A 23,574-nucleotide genomic window follows, 5' to 3' on the forward strand; every position below is an offset into this window, starting at 1 on the left:
AAAGTTCAGCTTTCTGCCAACTCTCAAACCTCCCCTGAGGAGAAAAGTGCACTGGGACTGCTAGCTGCTTAAGTGGAGAAAAATAATAGGAAAAATACTGGGAGAAAACATACGTTAACATCACAAAAATTCCCTCGCAGGCAAAAGTTTGGCATGTTGGCAAGTATGTGAGTTTTCTCTGAAAAAATCCATAACATACATCATACTGTCAAAATACCCACAAACCACCCCACCAGTTTGTTTAAATCACTGTCTTCAAGGCTCAGGCTCCTGCTGTAGGAATAGGGATTCTTCCCTGTGGAGTGACGTGAAGTCAAGATGCTTCCAATAGAGAAGGCTCTTAGCCAGGGATGTGGGACTCATAGGCCTCAAAATAGTGTTCTGTTCATTCAGGTTGGTCGGCTGGTTTCTGCCCCTCCTGGAATCGCAAGCAGACAATAATCTTTTAGGAGTCACTGAAATCCTACAAACGGGGACCTCAAACCCCTCTGAATTAACCACAGCGGTTCTCAATGCATGCATCCCACTGCTCTCCTTAAACAACCTACAAGGAAGTGCATGACTTTTTTCCTCCATTAATTTCTTTCACAAACACAAAACAATCAGCATTTGTGTGCAGATTCCCATATATTTGTCACTCTATGAAAGGGGTACAGAAATGAATGATACAATCCTGGCTGAAAACTAAACAGAAGAGATGAACACACACACCAGTAAAGATAATAAATGGCAGTATGTGATATATGCCATTTCCCTGGGGCAGTTAAAGACACAGACAATTCTACTACCAACACGTCCTCAACCAAATTAAGTTCCGTGTGGTAATGTGTTACCAGACCCTGGATGTTGAGGATTCACCTATGAATCCTTTGAAAAACAGAAAAATTACTCACACACCATTTCCATTGAGAGTTGATACTGAATGGCAGGTTCCAAACAATTCTGGGGAAGAGAAGTTTGTTCTACTAACTTACAGGCTGGCGGAAGTATCACCTCAAAATCAAAGGTCAGCACAGATTCCTCCTTGTCTAATCCTCCTCAACGAGTAGAATAGTAAGATACATTTTCTACGATCTCATTTTTTTATAGCCAGCACACATCGAAATGCCTAGAACATACAAGCCCTCAATAAGCATTAAAGGAATTGAAAAATAGACCCAGGATTAAAAGATTATTGCCGAGAGAAATTATAAGTGTTTCAGTTTACACATTTTCTCAGTAGGATTTCTGCTTGCACACCAGTCTACTACGTAAGGGCCTAAGAGAGTGGCTGAGCAGCTAAGCCCCAGGCAAGCTCCCAGGAACCTCTTCATAGTATCAGAGAAATCAAAAGTATATGCCTGTGCAACACTTGGAGGAGCATCACATATTTACTCAGGACTGAGTCTGTGATATTTCTATTCAAGTTGCTGCACAAGGGGAAACAGGTATTGAGACAGGACACGGATGGGCCTCAGGCTGAGCAGTTTCTCCCCTGTGGACAGAAACTCCGTAACAGCAGAAACTCCATAAAAGCAGGATGATAGAGGAGGCTGGGCCCTGCCCAGATAAAAGACCACATATTCCTCATCCTCGAAGCCAAGGAGACCTTCCTGACTACACACGCACAAAAAGGCTCCTTGGAGGTCAAAAACGGAGGCGGCGCCACCCCACAGTAAGTGATGCCAACTACCCACAAGCCTCTTTGCTAGAATCCATCTTGGCTAAGAGATGTGCACGCACACAGAGGAGGACCCTGAGGTAGACCAAATACGGACTCAGAACCAGGCGAAGCAAGATGACTGGTCAAAGGAAATCCGGAAGAAATGCCCCATAACAGTGATTCAAACTACCACAAGGGTGCGACTCTCTCTCTCTGAGCCACCCGTGTGGCTATCCACACGTACTGTACTCTTTTTCCTCCTAATAAACACTGTACTTGCTTCCCTGCTTTCCACCTCTATGTGGAAATTCATTTCTACGCAGCTGATGGGCCAGGGCCTTGTCACTGGCCACTGGTCCCTGGGGGTCTAGAGATTAGGATTCGGCGCTCTCACTGCCGCTGCCCAACCTCAATCTCTGGCCGGGAACTGAAATCCCGCTTCAAGCCTCGCAGGCCGAGGCCACCCAAGATCAGTATGTTTTGAGATGTCATGTCTGCATAAAATATAAACGAATAATCGTGGATTAAAAACAGTAACATCCTTACACTCCGAATCCATATTAAAGAGTCATATAACTAGGACTAGAGCAGAGAAACAACAACAAACATTTGCTACTTTTACTTTTCACTCCATAGGGAATATAACACAGCCACAAAGGAATCTGGAAATTTAAAAAAGAGGAAGCTTTTCTTTTCTTCCTGAAAGATATTGCTTACACCTAGATTAAGTTAAGAAACTAAACGTGGACCAGTAAAAACGGTCTTAAATTTTCACTGAGAAAATAACTGGGAGATTTCTCTTTCTCAGTGTTGATTTTTAATCTATTGTCTCTTGCCAGTCACTCATTTTCAGTGCATCCAACACCTCAATTGGCTTTTTTTTCATTTTTACTCTTATCCGGGGGCTCCAATTTCTGTGAATATGTTTAATCCTTTGCCTTCAAAGCTTGTATTTTGGAAAACAGTGCCTTCTAGCCCAGTCGTTCCTTGAGAGAGCGGCTCTAGACCAAGTCAGGCTGCTAAATGATGACAGGCTGAAGCAAGGCCAGGGTGCTCTCTGCAATCAGCAGGGAGGTTAAGTTTAGGGGAAAGACTGCATCTCTCTCCAGGGAGAAGAGGCAAAGAAGAAAAAAATAGCTCTCCTTCATGTGCCTACTCTTGTAGCAAAACTATTTGGGAAACCTGTCCTAGCCCCAGATGCAGGCTAAAGAGGTATACACAGGACACGAAGAGAAGGAAGAAAAGTTCTTATATGGTAACTTGACCGTTTTGGAGTAAAACAGCGCAGGCTCAGAAGCTTGCGCCGAGGTAGGTGACTGAGGGCATACAAACCCTGCGGGGTATTAGTCATCCGATTGTGTACGTAGACATAAACCACGCCTCTCCTTCTAAGCCAGACAGAGACACTTAATTCATTAGATCAAACCCATCTCATGCCTTATCAATTATTCACAAGTAAAGCTCATTGAATCATAATATTAAAAGGGGCGTGAAGGCAAAACTATCGTCATGCATACATACGGCATGGCTTTCGCCTGCTGAGTCACATTCTGGAAAGCAAATGTAGCATTTATTTCCAGACACTGTCAGAAACAATGACTTAATGGTCCTGAGTTTGAAAGGAACAAGACAGAGCAAGTATATGCCAAGAGTAATGCCTGGTAAGATGGAAACAGGACAACTTCTCTATCCACACTCAAGCCTGCCTGCGCTCTCTCTCCCTCTCTCTCTCTCTCTCTCTCATACACACACGCGCACACACAAACACACACACACACCATCAGGTGTATTTTATCTATGCATGCATGGGTATGTGTGTGCACTTATAAACAAGCATATTTAAGTTTTTATTGTTACATATCCCCACTAGAATGTAAACTCCTTGAGAAAAGAGACTTTGTATCTTTTTAGATACTAACAACCCCAGCACTCAGAACATGGTGGTCATTCCACAGATTTTTATTAAATGAATAAAATTACCTATGAGCTATGTGGTAAAAACTGTTTTAACATACAAATGATGCTTTTCAAAAAACGTTCCCCTAATACCGGTTTCCACATCAGAGATCTCACATAATAATTCTGAATAACACTCCCCTAACTCATCTTTCTTAAAACTTATTAATTTAAAAGTATGACATACTTAATTCAGGTAGTGCATAGTTAATCCATTAGTAAGCGTGTGTGCACATAAAGTAAATGCCTTTGTTGACATTTTATTGTATTCCGTAAAAACGGATGGAAGTAATAAGGTGCAATCTTAAGGAATCTAGAACAGAAAACATTCCCCACAGAAAAGACTTCATGCTTGAAATGAAAACTGATAATCAAATTTCAAGGCTCCAGAATGAAATCTTTTTTTAAAGCAATAATTTAAAAGCTGTGTGGCATCCGACAGATCTCTTGCCAAGTAGCAGAACTTGTTTCTCCTTAATTTATCCCATCTCACTATTTGAAAAGTTTGAAAAAGAACAAAGAAATTACAATTCTACAGTTAACGTTCCGTGCATTTCTCCCTTTCCCCCGCCTGCTCACAACGTCTATAGATGATAATTTTACGACTTTTATTGTTGTTTAGACCAGTTGTATACTGGCAATTTTAGAGTCACACATCTTTCTGGAAAAATCTCAAGAAATTTAAAATAAAACCACAGTGATGCTTTCCGTCACGAACATGTCAGAGTTCAATCCGTAAAAGCAACATGAGCAGGAAGTGTGGGGAAAATATATGTTTAATTTAACTTTGGTAGGCTTCATTCTCCAATTCAGTTCCACTTAACTGAATGGGACAATATATGCTCTTCATTCTGGGGGTCTGGTTAACACTCCCATGACAATGCACAGGAGACCACATACATATCCAGATCTAAGTGTGAAGAGGTAGTTAAAGATCACTTCATCAGAGAGAGAACAGACTTGTGGTTGCCAAGGGTGGGTGGGGATGGTGGGAAGGGATGGAGTGGGAGTTTGGGGTTAGCAGATGCAAACTATTACATATACAATGGATAAACAACAAGGTCCTACTGTAGAGCACAGGGAACTATATTCAATATCCTGCGATAAACCATAATGGAAAAGAATATGAAAAGGAATGTGTATATATGTATAACGGAATCACTGTGCTGTACAGCAGAAACGAACACAACATTGTAAATCAACTATACTTCCGTAAAACAGATTATAAAATAATACTAATAGAAGATCACTGCATCGGTATCTAGAACTACAGTACCCATCACTGAACTGCATTTTCACCTGCTACAATTATAGTTCTATTATGTATATTCAAAACCTGTCATGGGAAGGAGGCATGAGCAGATTGACAAATCCACTTACTAACCCAGCATTTACGACCAAAATGGTCCTAAATTACTCAGAAGCAACTGTCACTTCTGGCCATCTCCTTAATCAATTCCACTACTTCTTGTAACAAACCTGATTTGACTTTAGTTATTTAGCTTTAATAACAGAATATAATTGAGTGTAGCCAGATCATAATTAGTGTGAAGAATTATGAGTTAAAAGAAATCTTTATATATTTCCCTGGAACTTCTCCAGCTCTCAGAAAGTCAAATTATTTTTACTTCTTTTTAAAAAATGAATCAAAATACATTTTTAAGGTTATCACTATGCGTTTTTCCCCCAATACAGATTCACATCAATTAAAGAAAGGCTGCCTCCTGGCTGTACCGTCCTTTGCCTTCCCCTCATTCTGTAAGACACTGAAGGGACTTAGCGTGAGGACAGGGGAAGATAAAGAAATTTCTACACACTGATATTAAGAAGACTTGAAGGAATAAAGGGCTCTATAAATGTAAAATTTAAGGAATTACTTTTATCATTACATGCAAAAAATTGTTCAATCTCACTGTGTAATCAAGACATAGATAACTTTCAGTCTTAAGCAACATCCCTCAGGCTCCTGTTGCCTATTTCTGACTCATTTTCTCCCTCAAGTCATGAGGGAGAAAGGGATGTCATGAGGCATGTCAAGTCTGACATCCATTTTAATCTAATTTCACCCGTGTAAACACGCCGTACAAGGGGCACTAAGGATGTGTTCTTACTGACATCACTACCTAGAAAGAGCTGCAATGTGTTGATCTGAATACATATTGAGATTAATTTGACACAGAAATGAGTAACATTAAATCAAGAATAATACAGGACGCGGGACAGGGCAGCCTTCAGTATGCATGCAATGGGAAAGCGGACCCAGACCAATACCAAACTGTCTTTGACATTTCCCCTAGTTTTCTCTGTAATAACCAGCAATGTAAAGAATTACAGCAATGTAATAACAACCAGCAGGAGAGATGATCATATTAAGCGAAGTAAGTCAGACAGAGAAAGGCAAATACTGTACGCTATCACTTACATGTGGAATCTACAAAAATGACACAAATGAACTTATTACAAAACAGAAAGAGACTCACAGACTTAGGAAACAAACTTATGGTTACCAAAGGGGAAAGACGGCAGGGAAGGATAAATTAGGAGGTTAAGCTTAATATATATACACTACTGTATATAACATAGATAACCAACAAGGGCCTACTGTATAGCACAGGGAACTCTACTCAACATCCTGTAATAACCTATATGGGAAAAGAATCTGAAAAAGAATAGATGTATGTATATGTATAACTGATTCACTTTGCTGTACACCTGAAACTAACACAACATTGTAAATCAACTATACTCCAATATAAAATTAAAATTAATAAAACAAATAAAAGCCATCCCCCCAAAACAACCAATTAGCAGGAAATCTGCTCTGTAAGTACCATTTTTAATAAAACCCGTCTTTAACATACAGGCTCTCTAATGTGCAGGAGAGGTGGAAAACTGCAGTCATTGCCCGCGAGCTTAGTCTAAGAAATCCGGCATCTATCCGACGCTGAATATTCTCATTTGGAAATGAAAAAACCCAACTGTTAAAAACTATGCTCATCCATTCCTGGCTTCTAGAGCTTAGCAAGAAGGAGGAGCCCTTCCCCACCTCTCACCTACCACATTCATTTCAAAACAGAAGAGGGTTTTCTTTGATACAGTTTAGCGTCTCTTCCCCTAAAACCTACGCTCTACCATACTTTCACCCGCATGCCCAGGGTCCCTCAAACGTTCCCATATCTGACTAAACGCTGCTCTTCTGTCTAAACGATAGTGATAAGATAACAACAACAATAATACATTTGTTGATCTCTTCATATGCATCAAGGTTTTACATGCATTTTCCTACTGAACCTTCACCACAATCCCATGAAGTAACAGCTAACATTTAAGCTGCATTTCACAGAGGAGAAAAATCATGTTTAAAGAAATTAAGTCACACAACTGTTAGTGGCAGAGGCGAGGCCCAAACCCAGGTCTACAGCCCATTCTCTTAATTACAAATCTCTACAGTGTCTGTAGAAAGAGCACGTGGGCTCAAAGAATCACTTCGTTGCAAGTGTTTCGTTTAACAAGTCAGAGACTAAAGATTCAAAAGACTATGGCACAACCTCGTTCTGCTCCTAAGTCTCGATGATGATATTATATCACTGAACGCACCTACACCCCAAGCCTTTGGGTTCCATAACGAACTTCCCTGGCTCTCCACTTAACTACCATTCTGCCTCTCTTGTGCCTTTTCTTCACCTGTCAGCTTCCTAAATATCAGCCTTATCTAGGATTCCATCCTCAGCTTCCTCTCTAGTTAGTCTATTCCAAGGCTTTGCAGCCCTGTAAAGCAATGCCCAACTTGCTAAACATAACACTCTAGTCACTGTTCCTCCCTCTCTACCTAGGGCTCCCCTTCTTTCAACTACCCCCTGTGCACTTGTGATTTAAATCCAACCCAAGCTTTGTGTAAGTTAAAGACTCAAAAATTCCAATTTCCCATCGACCCTTTATTTCACTTCCCATAGACCCTCTGTACTCACCAGTGTCCAAAATCTCACTCAGTCCTTTGTATCAAATCTGTCCATCTCCTACAATCTTTAACACCATCTCTCTTCCCTAGAGTCAGAAACTCTAGGGAGTTTCTTGCCCTTAAATCTGATACATTCTCTCACCGACCACATAGAGTTCATCCTTTAACGAGTCAATCTGACCTGAAATGTTTCTGGGCCAGGCTGTCCTATTCTAACGGCCACTCTCCAGGATAAGCTTCTCCTTTGCTCTCACATAAATGACTTCATCGGCCTTCTCCGAGTTGGCTTCCCTGCTCCAGAATCTCTCCACCTCCGATCTAAGTTCTTCTTGTTCGTCAGAGACACTCTTTTCAAAGAGACCTGACCACGTCACCCCCTCCCCACACACTCCTTCCCAACCATCTCAGGGTAACAGCCAACCCGTGGGAATGGCACTAATGAGCCTTCAGAAACTACAAACAGAACTACCATATGACCCAGCAATCCCGCTACTGGGCACACACCCTGAGAAAACCATGATTCAAAAAGAGTCATGTACCAAAATGTTCACTGCAGCTCTATTTACAATAGCCAGGACATGGAAGCAACCTAAGTATCCATCATCAGATGAATGGATAAAGAAGATGTGGCACATATATACAATGGAATATTACTCAGCCATAAAAAGAAACAAAATTGAGTTATTTGTAGTGAGGTGGATGGACCTAGAGTCTGTCATACAGAGTGAAGTAAGTCAGAAAAAGAAAGACAAATACCATATGCTAACACATATATATGGAATTTAAGGAAAAAAAATGTCATGAAGAACCTAGGGGTAAGACGGGAATAAAGACTCAGACCTACTAGAGAATGGACTTGAGGATACGGGGAGGGGGAAGGGTAAGCTGTGACAAAGTGAGAGAGTGGCATGGACATATATACACTACCAAACGTAAAATAGATAGCTAGTGGGAAGCAGCCGCATAGCAGAGGGAGACCAGCTCGGTGCTTTGTGACCACCTAGAGGGGTGGGATAGGTAGGGAGGGAGACGCAAGAGGGAAGAGATATGGAGATATATGTATATGTATAACTCATTCACTTTGTTATAAAGCAGAAACTAACATACCATTGTAAAGCAATTATACTCCAATAAAGATGAAAAAAAAAAAAAAAGCTGACCAAGTTTCCATGTCTAGTTTCCATGCTTCCTCCACCCTGCCCCTCATCAGTGGGGAATAACTGCAATTCCCAGTATGCACTGCATCCCTCTGAGTCTTCTGTTTGGAATTAATTCCTCAGATAAACCGTCTTTTGAATTCCGTCTCATCTTTTCTATAAACCCTATCAACACACCATTAACATCTTCTTCCTAACCTACTAAAAGCAGCACTTTTCGTTTAGGGCATTTTTTGAGGCTCTGCATTTCATGCTTCACCATAAGCTAGGTCTACCTGGGGAGAGGTAAGACTAGTACCCAGGTCTCAGAGTGACTCTTCCCAAGGTTAAACAGCTAATTAAAGAAGTACTAACTTTCTAAATGTTCTCTGTATCTTTCTTTAAACTACAAAAATAAATATTTATCAAGAATAGTTATCTAAGTGATACGCTAATATGACGAGAAACCTCCACTAAAAGACTTAAAGCCACGTAATAAATCACCCGGGTCATGCGTTCTGTCCCAATAATCGCTTATTTATGCATTGCACTTACCATATTCATCCATTAATTGGTGAGGCAAAATGGAACATTCAAATCACCCTCAATATTTTTATGGTTTTGGATTATTTGTGCACTTTTCCCCATGATCCAGGCTACTGCCATCTTGGCCCAATGCCAAATAATATTAACATAAGAGAGATTAAAATCACATAAAATATTAGGGAAAGTGCTCCATTTTATTATCTATCTCAGTAAATGGGAGGTAACAGGAAAAGGTCCTAAACCTCTGGGCAATCTGAGAAGTCTGAAACTGAACTGGAGACTAAACATTCCAGAAAGAGGATTCATCAAAACGAACGAACATTTCACAAAGGTTTAAGTAAGTGAATGTGTTCATTCCTCCCACTCAGTTTACTGTATTCACTGCTTCTCACCATGTTTTAATTATACAAGAATTTTCTGCAACTCTATTCATAGGTAGTCAAAACCATACATGAGAAAAAAACTACAGAGGAGGCCAGCAATGGATCACTTCAGTGGACAGATGAATGACAGTGGCCCACTTTCTCTTACGCTAATGGCCTGAACAGACAAATCCTTAATTTACAAAACTTATATCAAAACAAGAAAATGCAAGGCTCAAGGCGCTGGGCTCAGGTACCAACCTTCGCTGCTCTTCACCGTGTTCTCCTGAAGGGACCGTGAGGCATTCATCCATGTGTCCATGAAGCAACCTGAGGACGTCACCACCAATCAGATACCCTAGAAGGATTGAAACGCAGTCACATTTGAACTGTCATCATCAGATGTTGACAGCTGAACAGATCATTGGCTCCAATCTCCTATGTTCCTAGACAGAGACACAGGAGTCCAGCAAGGCTTAAGTACCTGGCCAAAATCACAGAGACGGATGGTGCCACCTGCCTGCCACCTCTGAGCCCTGGGTTCCCAAGTCCCACAGTTAGTGATGTTCCCACGATTATACATGACCTCAGCCTCATAAAACCCTCCACTAAACATGCAAGCCTGGATAGGCTCAGATTTGAACTTACATAAGTGAGAACAACCAGAACACACAGATATTTCCTGGGAAAGCCCTGATGTACAAGCACTGCTGTGATCCAGTTCTAAGTCACACACCCTGGAAGATGAGAAATCTTGACAGTAGCCTGCCTAAGCAATACCCTGAGGCCAAAACACTGGAGAAAATCACCCCTAGAAAGCTAGCATGTAAAACACACACAAAAATAAACTAAAGCTGACGGCAGCATAAAAATAAGAGGAGATAAACCTTCACACAAACTTCACTTTTAAATAGCAATTCAAATGAGTTTCTTAAATGTTATGTATCTGCATTACAGAATATTTTGACACCAACAGCTCTAATGAATTTACTCATTATCACAATCCCAAAGATGACTGCCAACTCTGCATGGGGGACCAGCCCCCTAATGGAAGTGGAGTTCTCACCTTGGGCTGCTTCACTTCCTGAGCTGATTGGGGCCACGCTCCAGAGGGTCTGCTGGAAAGCGGCGTCCACGTGCAGGCTGCCGTTGCCATAAGACAAGTGCTGCATCAGAAGCAAAAGAAGGCCATCACTACAGGCTCTGGGTAAGTCTCAACACAGAAGTGCTTCTGGAAACTCAAACTGAATGCTGCCAACGTGGGACTGTCCACAGAGAGCCTCCATTGCAATCCCGTCACTCAAAAATGAAGAGACTAGTAGGAAAAAAATTGGAGTTTATATTTGACTTTAGGTATTTTTCAGCTTCCTTCTAAGAGTTACAACTTAAGCCACTAATCCGAAAACACAAATAAAATAGATTTATTTGTGAAAACAGACTATTTCGTTTTAAAGGCTTATTGATGGGCAAATTTGTACAGATAGTAGGCCCTTATCATTAAAATTATAATTAAGTTTTTACCTATCACACTGTGACAGTGTGTTGACAATGAAGTAGGTTAAACCTACTGGACAAATGTGTTAGTTTCATGGGGTCCTTTAGGAACTTTTATCTACAATCTGATGTAATAGCTATTAGATGGCGATATTCCCTAATAGGTATCAAAAACCAAGACAATACATGTCCTTCAAAATTCAGACATTACAAATCTCAGATGTTCCTTCTTAAGTCAAATGTATTAAAAGAACATCATATTTCACACCTTTGAGAGCCATCATTGATGAGTTCTGAAATGATAAGTAAAGAAAAACAAAATTATGAGTACAGACAAATGACTTGCTTATTTCACTAACCATTACCTGGCTGCTGCTAGAATTTCAAACATGCAAAGAACAACCACCTTTTTTCTTGCAGTCATCTGAGTAAACATCACCAATATTCCTAGAATGTTCCTGCAACACTTTCCAACGCTGATGACGGCCTAAGCTTTTTTTTTTTTTTTTTTTTGCGGTACGCGGGCCTCTCACTGCTGTGGCCTCTCCCATTGCGGAGCACGGGCTCTGGACGCGCAGGCTCAGCGGCCATGGCTCACGGGCCCAGCTGCTCCACGCCATGCGGGATCCTCCCGGACCGGGGCATGAATCCGCGTCCCCTGCATTGGCAGGCGGACTCTCAACCACTGCGCCACCAGGGAAGCCCCAGCCTAAGCTTTTAAAGACTTCAATTGCACTAGAACTTTCCCAGATATCTGACCTTCCTAGTTAGACAAACAGCAGTCACGGCATGCAGAAGCACACTGGTATATGCCACAAGCCTTTCAACATCCAAAGGTCTCTTCTGCCTAAATATACCAATCTCATGTCACCAGCATAGGGAGGCATTTCGTTTTCTTTCTCTTACAAACAAAACCCAAGACATTTGTGACATTTGACATATATGTAATTATCTTATCAGCAACTTTCCAATCGATAAGATTGAAAGTGGATGCTTCAGGTTTAGCAATAACCTGCTTACCCCTCTCCCATCTCAACCAGCTGTCTGTCTTTTTTACGACCTCCTTTCTACCTGGACTTGTCATTCTTATGCAAAAATCTGGCTAAGATGTCTTTATTGAATTAATTTCTTCCCTAATATATTAAAACTCTTTAACTATTTACAAATAAATCATATGCCATCTGCTTCCACAAACAAGAAAAATATATTTTTCTTCATAGCCCTTATCACAATGGGATCATTTAGTGTATTTTTTATTCTCCCTCTTGTAAGCTGACACAGGCTCACAACTGTATCCCTAGCATCTAGCAAGGTTACTCAATAAAGAAGTATGTGCAGAAGTGAACCAAACCTTTAAAATCAAAGTAGGATAAACTTTAAAAAAATATTTTAAGTTATTCCTTAAATGTTCCTATTTCAATGACCTGAGCCAAAATAACAGCACAAACACACCAAAAAAAAAAAAAGAAACCTGTAAAACCATATGGATTTTATCAAACCATCAGAAGACGATTCAAAATACCAATGCTTATATTTTTACTTTTGAATTCAAGTGAAAGCTCATGCCATATTACGATAAATAGATTTGTTCATTCATCCTTGTTCATTGAATATACTACGTATAAAGCATTGTGCTAAACATTAATAGAACACATTCCCCACCATGAGGGTGCTCGTAAGCTAGAAAGGTAAGTAAAATATATCCACAAAATGCTGTGAGTCAGTGTTTTGAAAATATTAGCTGAATTGTAATCAAACTGCTACAGGAATTGAGAGAAAAGAACACTTGGACCAGCCTAACTGGAACACAGTTCATTGTCCTGGGCTTCAGGACAGGTGCTATTTCCACAGGAGAGACAGGGTTCCACGGGGGACGAGGCATTTGAAGAGCCAGTAGGATCATTTGGCCTGAGCGTCACATTTATATACTTAGAGATGCTGTCTCCAAAAGTTTGTACATACACTGAATTTGCATATGTGTATTAATAATGTTAATGCGCTAAGTGTAGATTTTTTTTAAAAATACCAAAACTTTTTTAAAGTACTTTGGAGATTTTCATTCTTAATACACCAGAAACCTTGTAATTGTAAGTGACCTGGGCTTTTTTGGTGCTGTAGGCTCTAATAAGGGAAATGGTACCCAAAGGGGCAGAGATACGGGAACATACAGCACAGCAGAGAGTTTCATCTTTGGGGCTTACAGCATATACTTAGAAAGAGAGTGAAAGATAGGCCTGCAGACAAAGCAGGTGTCAGATCAAGGACCTTATAAGCAATAAGGAGCTACTGCAGTGAAAAAACAATGGGAAGAGGGGGGAGGACGAAAATGCAATCTTCAAATCATATCTAAGCCTAAAGGTACACAATAAATATAACCATAAAAAAAGGAAAATTTCAGTCTGTTGGAGAAAGTAAAAAAAAAAGTCCTTAAGATCATATTACATCATTTAAAGTTATCTAAATCATGTCCACTCTTCTCAAGAAAATATTCTCTAGGCATAACTATTTTGGACGCTTCTATTTAATTTTGCCACTTAAGCAACAAAGGGAAATCTGAGTAAGAACCACACAGGCTTGTGATGGTAAATATTCAGAATGCAGTAACAATTTCAGTTACTGACACTAACTAAGATGGGTTATCCTTAAAGCCCAAACAGATGTTGTCAGAGGTTGAAAGCAAAGCTGGCCTTAGGCTGAAATATGTAACTGCTCTAAAATTTACACACCCACCAGGAGCACTGCAGGCACTTTGGGGAGTGATCTGCTCTCTCCTATCACCTTGATTCTCATGTTAGTGACTCTCAAGTTCTCATGGACACACAAATCATCTGAGGATCTTGTCAAAAAAAGGCAAATTTGAATTCAGGAGGTGTGAAGGGGGGCCAACCAAGGCCACTGGTCCAAGAAGCATATTTTGAGTAACAAGGCTTTATATGATAGAAGTACGAAATCTCAGGAATAGAAAAGATATTATTATAAATCACCTCCCAGGAGTTCTCAACCTGGACTCCACTTTGATACTTTTAGTTTCCTTTGTAATCCAGTGTATATATTTCATACATTTTAAAAGATAATGAAACAGAGTCAGTAAGCTTTCTCCGACTGTCCGAAAGGTCCAAGGCACAAGAATTTCTAAGAATATCCGAATTCAACCCTTATCTGATGCATCTATTCACTCATTTATTTCTCTTATATTAAGTGTCAGGCACTTGGCCCTGGTGATGCAACACACGAGAAAAATGATCCTCCAGTGACAGGGAACACAAGTAAACAAGATACATCACCCCTCAGACTTCACTTTTTTATTCTGAGAAAGAAACGAGGGACAAGATGTTCTTTCCAAATGGAACAGTCTATGATTCCATCACCTGAGCCACAGAGAGGAAAAAAAAAAGGCTCAAGGTAAATAAATAAAAAATAAATTGGATGGAATCTAAGAGAAAAAAAAAAAAGAAAAGAAAAAGGTCATGAAGAACCTAGGGGTAAGACGGGAATAAAGACACAGACCTACTATAGAGCATGGACTTGAGGACACGGGGAGGGGGAAGGGTAAGCTGTGACAAAGTGAGAGAGTGGCATGGACATATGTACACTACCAAACGTAAAACAGATAGCTAGTGGGAAGCAGCCGCATAGCAGAGGGAGACCAGCTCGGTGCTTTGTGACCACCTAGAGGGGTGGGATAGGGAGGCTGGGAGGGAGGGAGACGCAAGAGGGAAGAGATATGGGAACATATGTATATGTATAGCTGATTCACTTTGTTATAAAGGAGAAACTAACACACCATTGTAAAGCGATTATACTCCAATAAAGATGTTTAAATAAATAAACAAATTGGTTGATACGATGAAGAGCTTGAAAATATTTATGATCACTGTCTTTTTAGCTATCAGTATTTTTAAGCAACTTGAGGGAGTTCGGTAACTTACTATGCAATCAGAACACCTAGCATTTATTGGAAATTCAGAGGTGGGTATGAGAGAAGTAAATTTTTCTGAGCCCTAGAATAGCTTTCTTTTAAGCATTTTTTCATCACTTTTTAGATTGTGGGGTTTTGCTTTTCCTAATTTACTTTTAGACAGTTGTTTGGTAATATTTTCATGGATTTTAAAAATCTGTCTGCTACTGTATAGCACAGGGACCTCTACTCAATACTCTGTAATAACCTATATGGGAAAAGAATCTAAAAAAGAGTGGATATATGTATATGTATAACTGATTCACTATGGTATACACCTGAAACTAACACAACATTGTAAACTAACTATACTCCAATAAAATTTTTTTTAAAAATCTGTCCGTTTCTATAGGTGACAGAGAAAATTATTCAAAAATCAATGTTTCAAATGAGAGAAATCCAATCCACGTGTTGAAAACTCTTGTGCATACCATGGTGATTTTTATATCTTTCTAACACAAGTAAAAATTATTTTGCGTGCTTTACCTTATTTCGTTTAGTCTGAAAGAGATTCACAGTAATATCTATTTGACCAAATTTCCTCTCTTTTAAATTGTATCTTTCTCTTATATTTAAGCTGCTTTGATAAAGCCTCCTTTAAAAGAAAAAAATAAGTCGTTCCAATGGGTCAAAGGATTTTTTCTTCCTCTTAGATATTCCTGAAAAGAGGATTAGAATATCATTTCATATTAGAATATGAAACAGCAAGATTAGAAAAGACATTATTTGGATGAGTGGCTTACAACCTTTTCTGGAGATAAAACCCTTTATTCCTGAGAAATCATGTACACGGTTCATCACATAAAGCAGAAAAAGGCAGAGCATCCTAGGTGGGGCCTGGGCTCCGGGAGCCCAGCACAGTCCACAGGACACCTCCGCAGAGGACAGAGTGAAAATCAATCCTTCAATCCGTTTTAATCAATTTAGCATCCCAATAGTTGTAAGCTTGATTAGAGCAGCAAATGCACAATTAGATAGTTCAAACGTAGCTTAACCATCACTGTTCCTGAAGAGATATTAGATCAAAGGCCAACAGACACTAACAAATGAAAAGTTACAAAGTCAATGACAGGACGTGTTTACTTTTAGTAGTTAGTTTTAACGGATGTGTTTTCAGCCGTATTTCTTACTCATTTTTAACCATGTCAGCATCTTCTCAGAATATGAATCTGGCTTTCACATGATAGCCCTTTATTTAAAATCAACTGTAACGGTCTCTTCACTTCTCACTTCCCAACTTTCTCCTCTTCTGGTTAAATATCTACAGTTCTTAAGAGGCACAAATCTCCTGGGTAAATTGTGATAACAATTCACTAAGCAATTTTTATATGTGCCATTCATAGAGCTAAGAGTGTTGTCTGGATTAAGCATTCAATCCTCTTAATATCCCTGTGAACTAGGCTATTACCCCCATACTGCAGATGAAGAAACTGAGGGTTTGAAGAGGTTATATGATTGGCCCAGGCTCATGCTTAGCAGGCTCCGTACCAATAAACAATATATATATATATATATATATGCCCAATTTTCAGTTATTCAGCTTCAGTACGAGGATTATTCCAGCTGCTGCTGTTTAGTCCAATGTCTTTTACTGCCTCGCTTTTTGCCCTCTCACTTCCTCCAGATCCTTCTCACTAAGTACCATGTAGGTCCTTGAATCCGTGAACATAATACTCTGTATTCTCACTACTAATGACTCACAGTGGAAATGTGAGGTAATAATTAACTATCCCTACACCCACAGAAACATCCTTCAGCATCTCTAACCTAAACCCTAACACTTAGTTACTGTCTCACGATACTCTCCTGCAGTTCCATGGGTTTGGTTTGGTTTTTCCACTATTTTTTTTGAGGCTGGAAGCCATGTGTAATCTGTCCTTGGTCATTCCTGTGGTTTCTACTATATGCTAGGTCTATACAGATGATCACTAAACTCACTGACTTCATCATCAAATAAAAGTGAAATTTTAACAATCTGGTTGGCTTACTATCTGGAGCTCTATATAAAAGGGTATCAGAAAAGGAACTTAAATAAGTTGGCTAAAATGTAGCTTGAGGGCTTCCCTGGTGGCGCAGTGGTTGAGAGTCCGCCTGCCGATGCAGGGGACGCGGGTTCGTGCTCCGGTCTGGGAAGATCCCACATGCCGCAGAGCGGCTGGGCCCGTGAGCCATGGCCGCTGAGCCTGCACATCCGGAGCCTGTGCTCTGCAACGGGAGAGGCCACAACAGTGAGAGGCCCATGTATCGCAAAAAAAAAAAAAAAAAAAATGTAGCTTGAAAATTATCTGTGAATGTAATTAATCATGAGGTTTACTTATTTCCCTAAGTAACAGAAGGGGCACCTCAGGCATTACAATTACTGCCAATGTTTGTACAGTGTTCTTTAATTCAAAGCATCTTTAAAATCCATCATCTCATTGCTTCATCACGGTAACTGTGGTGCTAGGGAGAATCAGCACCATTTTGCAAGTGCGGAAGCCAGAATTCAGGGAATTAAGTGACTCAGGAATTTGCTGGTAGAACTGATGCTATAAGCTCTGGCCTCAGTGAGATTCTGAATTTTCTCCTTCTTCTGTGCATAATGATACCATCCTGTCAAATAAACTCTGCTGTGTAGTGGAAAGAACAAGTGATACAGCAAAAACATGCATACTTCTGTCCAAATCAAAATAAGATATGTGTAGAATTTATATACTAAGAAGCATGCATGAATTATTTTTATTACTGCTATTGGTTTCCAAGTAAAACTACAACTCGAAATGTTTATCTCCCGATCAAAATACATCACCTTCACATATACAGCACAGGCACACAGCAAGGGCTCAATAAATGCTTATTTGATGAGCTGACACCTTGGATTGTCCTAGAAATGTGCGTGGTGCCTGATTCCACCTACAATGCTTAAGAGACAAGAGGGGAGAGATGCTCCAAGCCTCCCTTTAGCTCTGCACCATTAGATGTTCCATTTAATTTAATAGTTCCTGTCAGTTACACAAGGCCCTGTTTCACCACTTTCCTGTCTTCATCATTACCTCTTCCCTCAAAGCAAGTAAAACCACACCCTTCTTCCTAGAAATGTTTCAAAATTGGAACTGTGTTGGTAAGCAAAAACTGACTCAAAGCACCCCCAGACCCACCTTATTTCCACGTTCACAGAGCCCAAGGGTACCAACTACTTACTTAATTCTAAAACAACTACACACAATATGTTGATTTAAGGCAGTAGGAATACACTTTCTATAAACTAGCATGAGCTTAACTGCAATGATGCTCTAGTTCTGACTTTTGTTTCAATCATCATCCACTATGATGTCTGGGATTTTTTAATGTGGATATTCATGTAAAGTTTATAATACCATATTTTATATTTCTTTGCTTTCTCAACCTTAAAATAGAAAGAATACTTTCACTGACACCCTTCACACTTCCACTGATTTCAATATTCTGCGAAATTCTGCATATGATTATTCTTTAGCAAAAATATAATTTACTACAGAAGTTAGATATTGGCCTCACCACAAAAGTAAAAAATACCTTCAATGATTAAGCATAAACTTCTTTCTTCAATCTCCCATTTCTAGCCCTTTCTCTTTGAAACAATGCAATGTCAGTGAGGGAATTAAACCATTTTTTTATTTTATTTCTCCTTTCTTAGCATGACAAGTGTTCCTCACATAATAATCTGCTTTCATAAATATCAAAATAGGTAATCACAGCCTCATTAATATAGCCTTCTATTGGGCGCAAAATAAAGTCCATGGAATTTCAAATTCCTGATTGGACTGCATTTACATGCTGTTAATAAAATAATCGAAGAACAGGCACTATCGATGTCACGAACTTACATATCAAGGGCATGAGGGAAGCCTGTCTAAATAATCCTGGTAAGCCACACTTCCACACCTGTCACATTATTCTTCTACTTAGGGAGTTATGTATAATTCATCAAATAGAGATACAGGCTTGTTTCTAAGCAATTTTCCTAGATAATTTGCAATTTCAGCTTTAAAAAGATCATTCTATTGACCTGTCACTTATCATATCACCAACTACATGATCCGCCTTTGCACACTTACCAAGTACCTTTCGGAGGACACACTAACTAAGATGAGGTCATCTCCAACCCGTACTTTTTCTCCTTCTGAGCGCTGCTTGGAGGCAGGATGGATGGTCCACCAACAAGCTTCACCTGCACAATGATTGAAATGTGAAACACAGAGAAATGCCTCAGTTTCAAACTCGATATTCTTTGCCAGAGACTCCAACATACAAGAGGGAAATGAAGTCCTCAAAATCAGTCTTCTTAAAATGAAACTGTCCTATTCACACAAACGTCAGAAATTTGAAATAGAACGCAAATTCATCTCTTAGACCATGAAAATCAAAAAGAATTAGGCCAAATTAGCTTAGAATCTAAAAAAATAGTGGGTATATGTATAACTGATTCACTTTGCTGTACAGCAGAAACTAACAGAACATTGTGAATCAACTATACCCCAATAAAAATTAGAAAAAAAGGGGAAGAAAGAAAGAGGGAGAGAGGGAGGGAGGAAGACATACTGACATGAAAAGACTATTCTCATAGAAACGGGCTGTGACATTAGGGGAAGTTTGGTGTCTCTTTCCCCCACTAAGAATTGCTTTAAAAGGATGTTTATTTATGCTAAGACAAGGCCAATTTCACCAGCCACGCTGATCCAACTTCGCTCCTTACACAGTCACATGTTGTTACACTGCTCACACTGCTCTCTCCTATTAACATCTAGTTTGCCACTTGATTTTCAAAAGGATTTGGGTTTTTGTGACATGACAGTTGCATTATAACAATTTAAAAAACCTCTACTTTTGGGGGGATGCTGATGCAAAATAGGTACAAAATATTGTCCCCTAAGCTTTACTATCCTGTGCCTTATTTTACAATATTGTGTTATTTTAAAATGTGGTAGTTTCTATTAATCTAGGAGTAAAATAGTAGAGAATCCTACAGAATTTTCTGGGATACATTATGAAAATATCTGGGTATACATAAAATCAAATAATTTCTTGTAGAACAAGTCAAGCATACGCCTCATGAACCATATAACCATACTTCAGTCTCATCACCTAGGATATAAACATAAGCACACAACTTTTCAATCTGTTCACAGTTCCTTTTGAAACCTTTAAGTTCTACTGCAAAATGGGAATCGTTTTAGTGATATCTGTCATCTAACAATTATCATTCTCTGTGCCCAGCTTTATTATTTCTCCATAAAGCTTTTTTTTTTTTTGCTTCTTTACTAATTGCCCAATGCCAAAATGTAAACTCCATGATAGCAGGGCATTTGTATGTTTTGTTTACTGGGGTTTCCCCAGCTCCTACTAGCATTCTGTAGGCATTCAATAACAATTCATTTTGCATAAATGAGTAAATGAGTCAGCAGATAACACTTCTTAAGCATATTTAACAGGCAATATGTAATCTATGTCCTGAGCTGCTTTTCTTACACAAACCATATTCTTACTTGAACGTCATGTTGCAGAATTCCTTATCTTCATCCACTCAACTCACATTTTTAGAGTTGTAGGGAGTTTTTCATTCATTCACTCTAATATTGATAAAGCACACACTATTTGTCAATCATTGCTTTAGTAGCTGGGGATACCTCAACAAATAAGGAAGAAAAAGTTATCTGCCTTGTGAGTTTCATTCTGATCAAGGCAGGCACACAACAAATGATAAATATAGTAAATAGTTCAGTAATTCAGAAGAAGTAGAGACCAATGGGGAAAAGAGAGCAGCATATGGGTGTAGGGTGAAAGACTGCCTAGTTTGGTGGGTTTCACTATTATATAATCATCTCAATGTATGAAAACAAGTTATAGATCGTGCATGTCTTTTACTCCTCTTGAGAGAGAGGACTGAAGATTTTTTTTCATGCAACTATGTGCTGAAGTAAATTAATTACAATGAGAAAACTAAAACTACTAGCCAAAATACAGAGGAATGATGGAGCCTATAGAAAATGAAATAAACATGAGAAGAACACATTTATCTTTTTGGTGTCTGGGATTCTTGGAATTTCTTGTACGAGGTGATGTGTTGGTCCATTAAAAAGTTAATTAGGTTGGTAAACAGAAATTTATTTTTATCCATTTGTTAAGAGTGAAAATTTTAGAGTATGGGAAAGTATTTTAAAAAGGAGGGCATGTGTGAACTTGATCCCACCCATAAAAGCAACAACTTAATGAGTCAGTCTATTTCCTTCCATTCTTTTTTCTAGTTGGTCTTTTATTTATTTTTAATTTCTATTTCCTTCCATTCTTTTTTCTAGTTGGTCTCTTATTTATTTTTAATTCCAAAATCGGGCATGCTCATTGTAAAAGATAAAGCCATCAAATTGTACAGAGGTGTATAAAGTGTAAAGTTCTCAAAGCATTGAGAATAAAAACACAAATAAAGCCTATACTTTCCTATCTGGAGTCTCCAAAAGTATAAATGTGTTAATATGTTTTTTGTTTCAAAAATATGTAAATACATACATATGGCGCATATGATGACCTGTGGACAGGGGAATGAAGGAGGCTTTCATTTGCTACTTTTTTGTTTGAATGTTGACATTGACAATGTTACATGTGTACACTTAAAAATATTTTAAGATGCAAGCTGAAAGGTAGAAAAGATATGCATTAATAATACTTTACAAACTAATCAGAACACAGTAATATGGTTAACTATCAGCAGAGCATAAGTACTGTTTTCCTACCCAACTCCAACAAAAGAATAAGGTTTGAAGTCTAGTTTGCACATCAAGCTAATTATGTGGGGATGACCCACCAGTAGAAACAATGTACATTTCCTCCTTCTATTAAAACCTTTCCTAGTTAGTCATTTATTTTTTTCCTGAATTCGTCCCTAAGAATATTCAACCAGTTTATCTTCCAGAATATTCAACCAGTTTATCTTCCATCGTGTCTCAATACGTCTCCCAATCCAATCCCTGCCATGATCTGAGCGCAGCTTCATCACGGACCAAGGTGCTCACCTGTTGTGTCCTCTTGCAAGCCAACATCAAAGGCCAGTTTATCAGTTGAAGACCGAGAGGTGGACAGGCAGCACAGATACTAAAAGACACAGAATCAGTAGCTGTCACTAAACATTTATTGTCCATTCCAAGTCTAATTCTGAGCACTTACACAGCCTAAATGAGGAACAATGCTGTAGAGGAAATGTGGTTTTCTTCCCCCTCACAGAAAGACTGCAGAAATATGTCCTGTCGGTAAAAGAAGACAAGTAATTGGGGATATGTCTGTACATCTCTCACTTCATCTGATATTCACAATCATAAGCAAAAGGACAACCTGATCTGTCAGTTGGAAATCTTTCTCCCAAGCAGAAATTTGAACACTATTCACTTCTAGCTTCTAGTTTTGTTTTCATTTTAAAAATTTTAACTCTCCGAAATTTATCCAGAATTGAATTTCAGACGGTGTGTGTGTGTAGCCTGTCGCTTCACTGCAGTGAGGGTTTGTCACGTGTATACCAATGTGTGTTTCCCTAGGAGGAATGGAACTCTCCCAACACCACCATCTCCTGATTTTTTTCTCTCCCTCTTAAGTTTTCCTAACTATATATTCTTGGACATAAAATTTAGGATAATTATTCAGGGCAACTCCTCTATCCCCACCCCAACCTCAAAATCCTCATTAAGTGTTGCAAGAATGAGAACACAAAGATGAATGTGGTATGAGCTCAAGATACACTGCCATCTACACCAACCAAGTGCAGTGCCGGAAAGAACAGGAGTCCTGCAAACAGGACTCAGGGACAATGCTGGGGACTGAGCAAGCACAGACGTCCCAGAATCATGCAACAAGTAATGAGAAGCCTAGAAAACCCCTATGACGGAACAGGGTTCACCCAGCTCATGGAATGTCTGTGAGCATAAGGAGGCAGGTGAAACACGGATTGGGGACAGATGTGCTGGCACGTTACATGGAATTCGGTGCCGTGAGGATGTAAAAATCAACTGACCTGGAGCCTCTGTCTCTTGACTGCAAACCACTGACCTCCCAAGTTATAGAAACAAGGCTTCAAGGGTCCCCAGACATTTTCCTAGCTAGTCAGGAGTATGAGTCTGACCTCAAGACAGGCAGCCCATGGTGGCCCCTGAGGGTTACAGACCTTAGATCTAAGCATATTAAATATCTGCCTTTATTTGAGAAAAAGTAACAGTGTTATAATACTGATTTCCCAGGTAAAAACTTAGTGATCTCTATTAAAGTCTTCTGCAGTATTTCTCAACAATATTACAGTACCAGGCACTGCAACTGTTAGCGTACATTCTCTCCTCTTCTAACGTTCACAGCAACTGTGAGGCACACACTCTAATTATTTCACTAAATGTTAATTAAATTCTGTTAAGGGTAAAGACTTGGTCTTATTTACTACTATATCTAGCACACAGGAGGTGCTAAATAATATGTATTGACTGAATGGATAAAATTTAAGCAATTACAGGCTTCAAGAAGTTTGCCAAGGT

At 39.3% G+C, this 23,574-nt stretch overlaps 1 protein-coding gene across 1 annotated transcript in view; it reads right to left on the reverse strand.

Annotated features, from left to right (window-relative positions):
• The window catches only part of RYR2 (ryanodine receptor 2), a 721,598-nt gene that overhangs the window by 400,456 nt on the left and 297,568 nt on the right, over nucleotides 1-23,574 (reverse strand). The window contains exons 7-10 of the mRNA XM_067710999.1: nucleotides 22,078-22,156; nucleotides 19,129-19,241; nucleotides 10,667-10,766; nucleotides 9,862-9,958 (exon numbers count right to left, since the gene is read on the reverse strand). Coding sequence (XP_067567100.1) covers nucleotides 9,862-9,958; nucleotides 10,667-10,766; nucleotides 19,129-19,241; nucleotides 22,078-22,156 — 389 coding nt within the window. The remainder of the gene's footprint in view (nucleotides 1-9,861; nucleotides 9,959-10,666; nucleotides 10,767-19,128; nucleotides 19,242-22,077; nucleotides 22,157-23,574) is intronic.

Source organism: Pseudorca crassidens, chromosome 16 (assembly GCF_039906515.1).
Source record: "Pseudorca crassidens isolate mPseCra1 chromosome 16, mPseCra1.hap1, whole genome shotgun sequence".
NCBI classification, from domain to species: Eukaryota; Metazoa; Chordata; class Mammalia; order Artiodactyla; family Delphinidae; genus Pseudorca; species Pseudorca crassidens.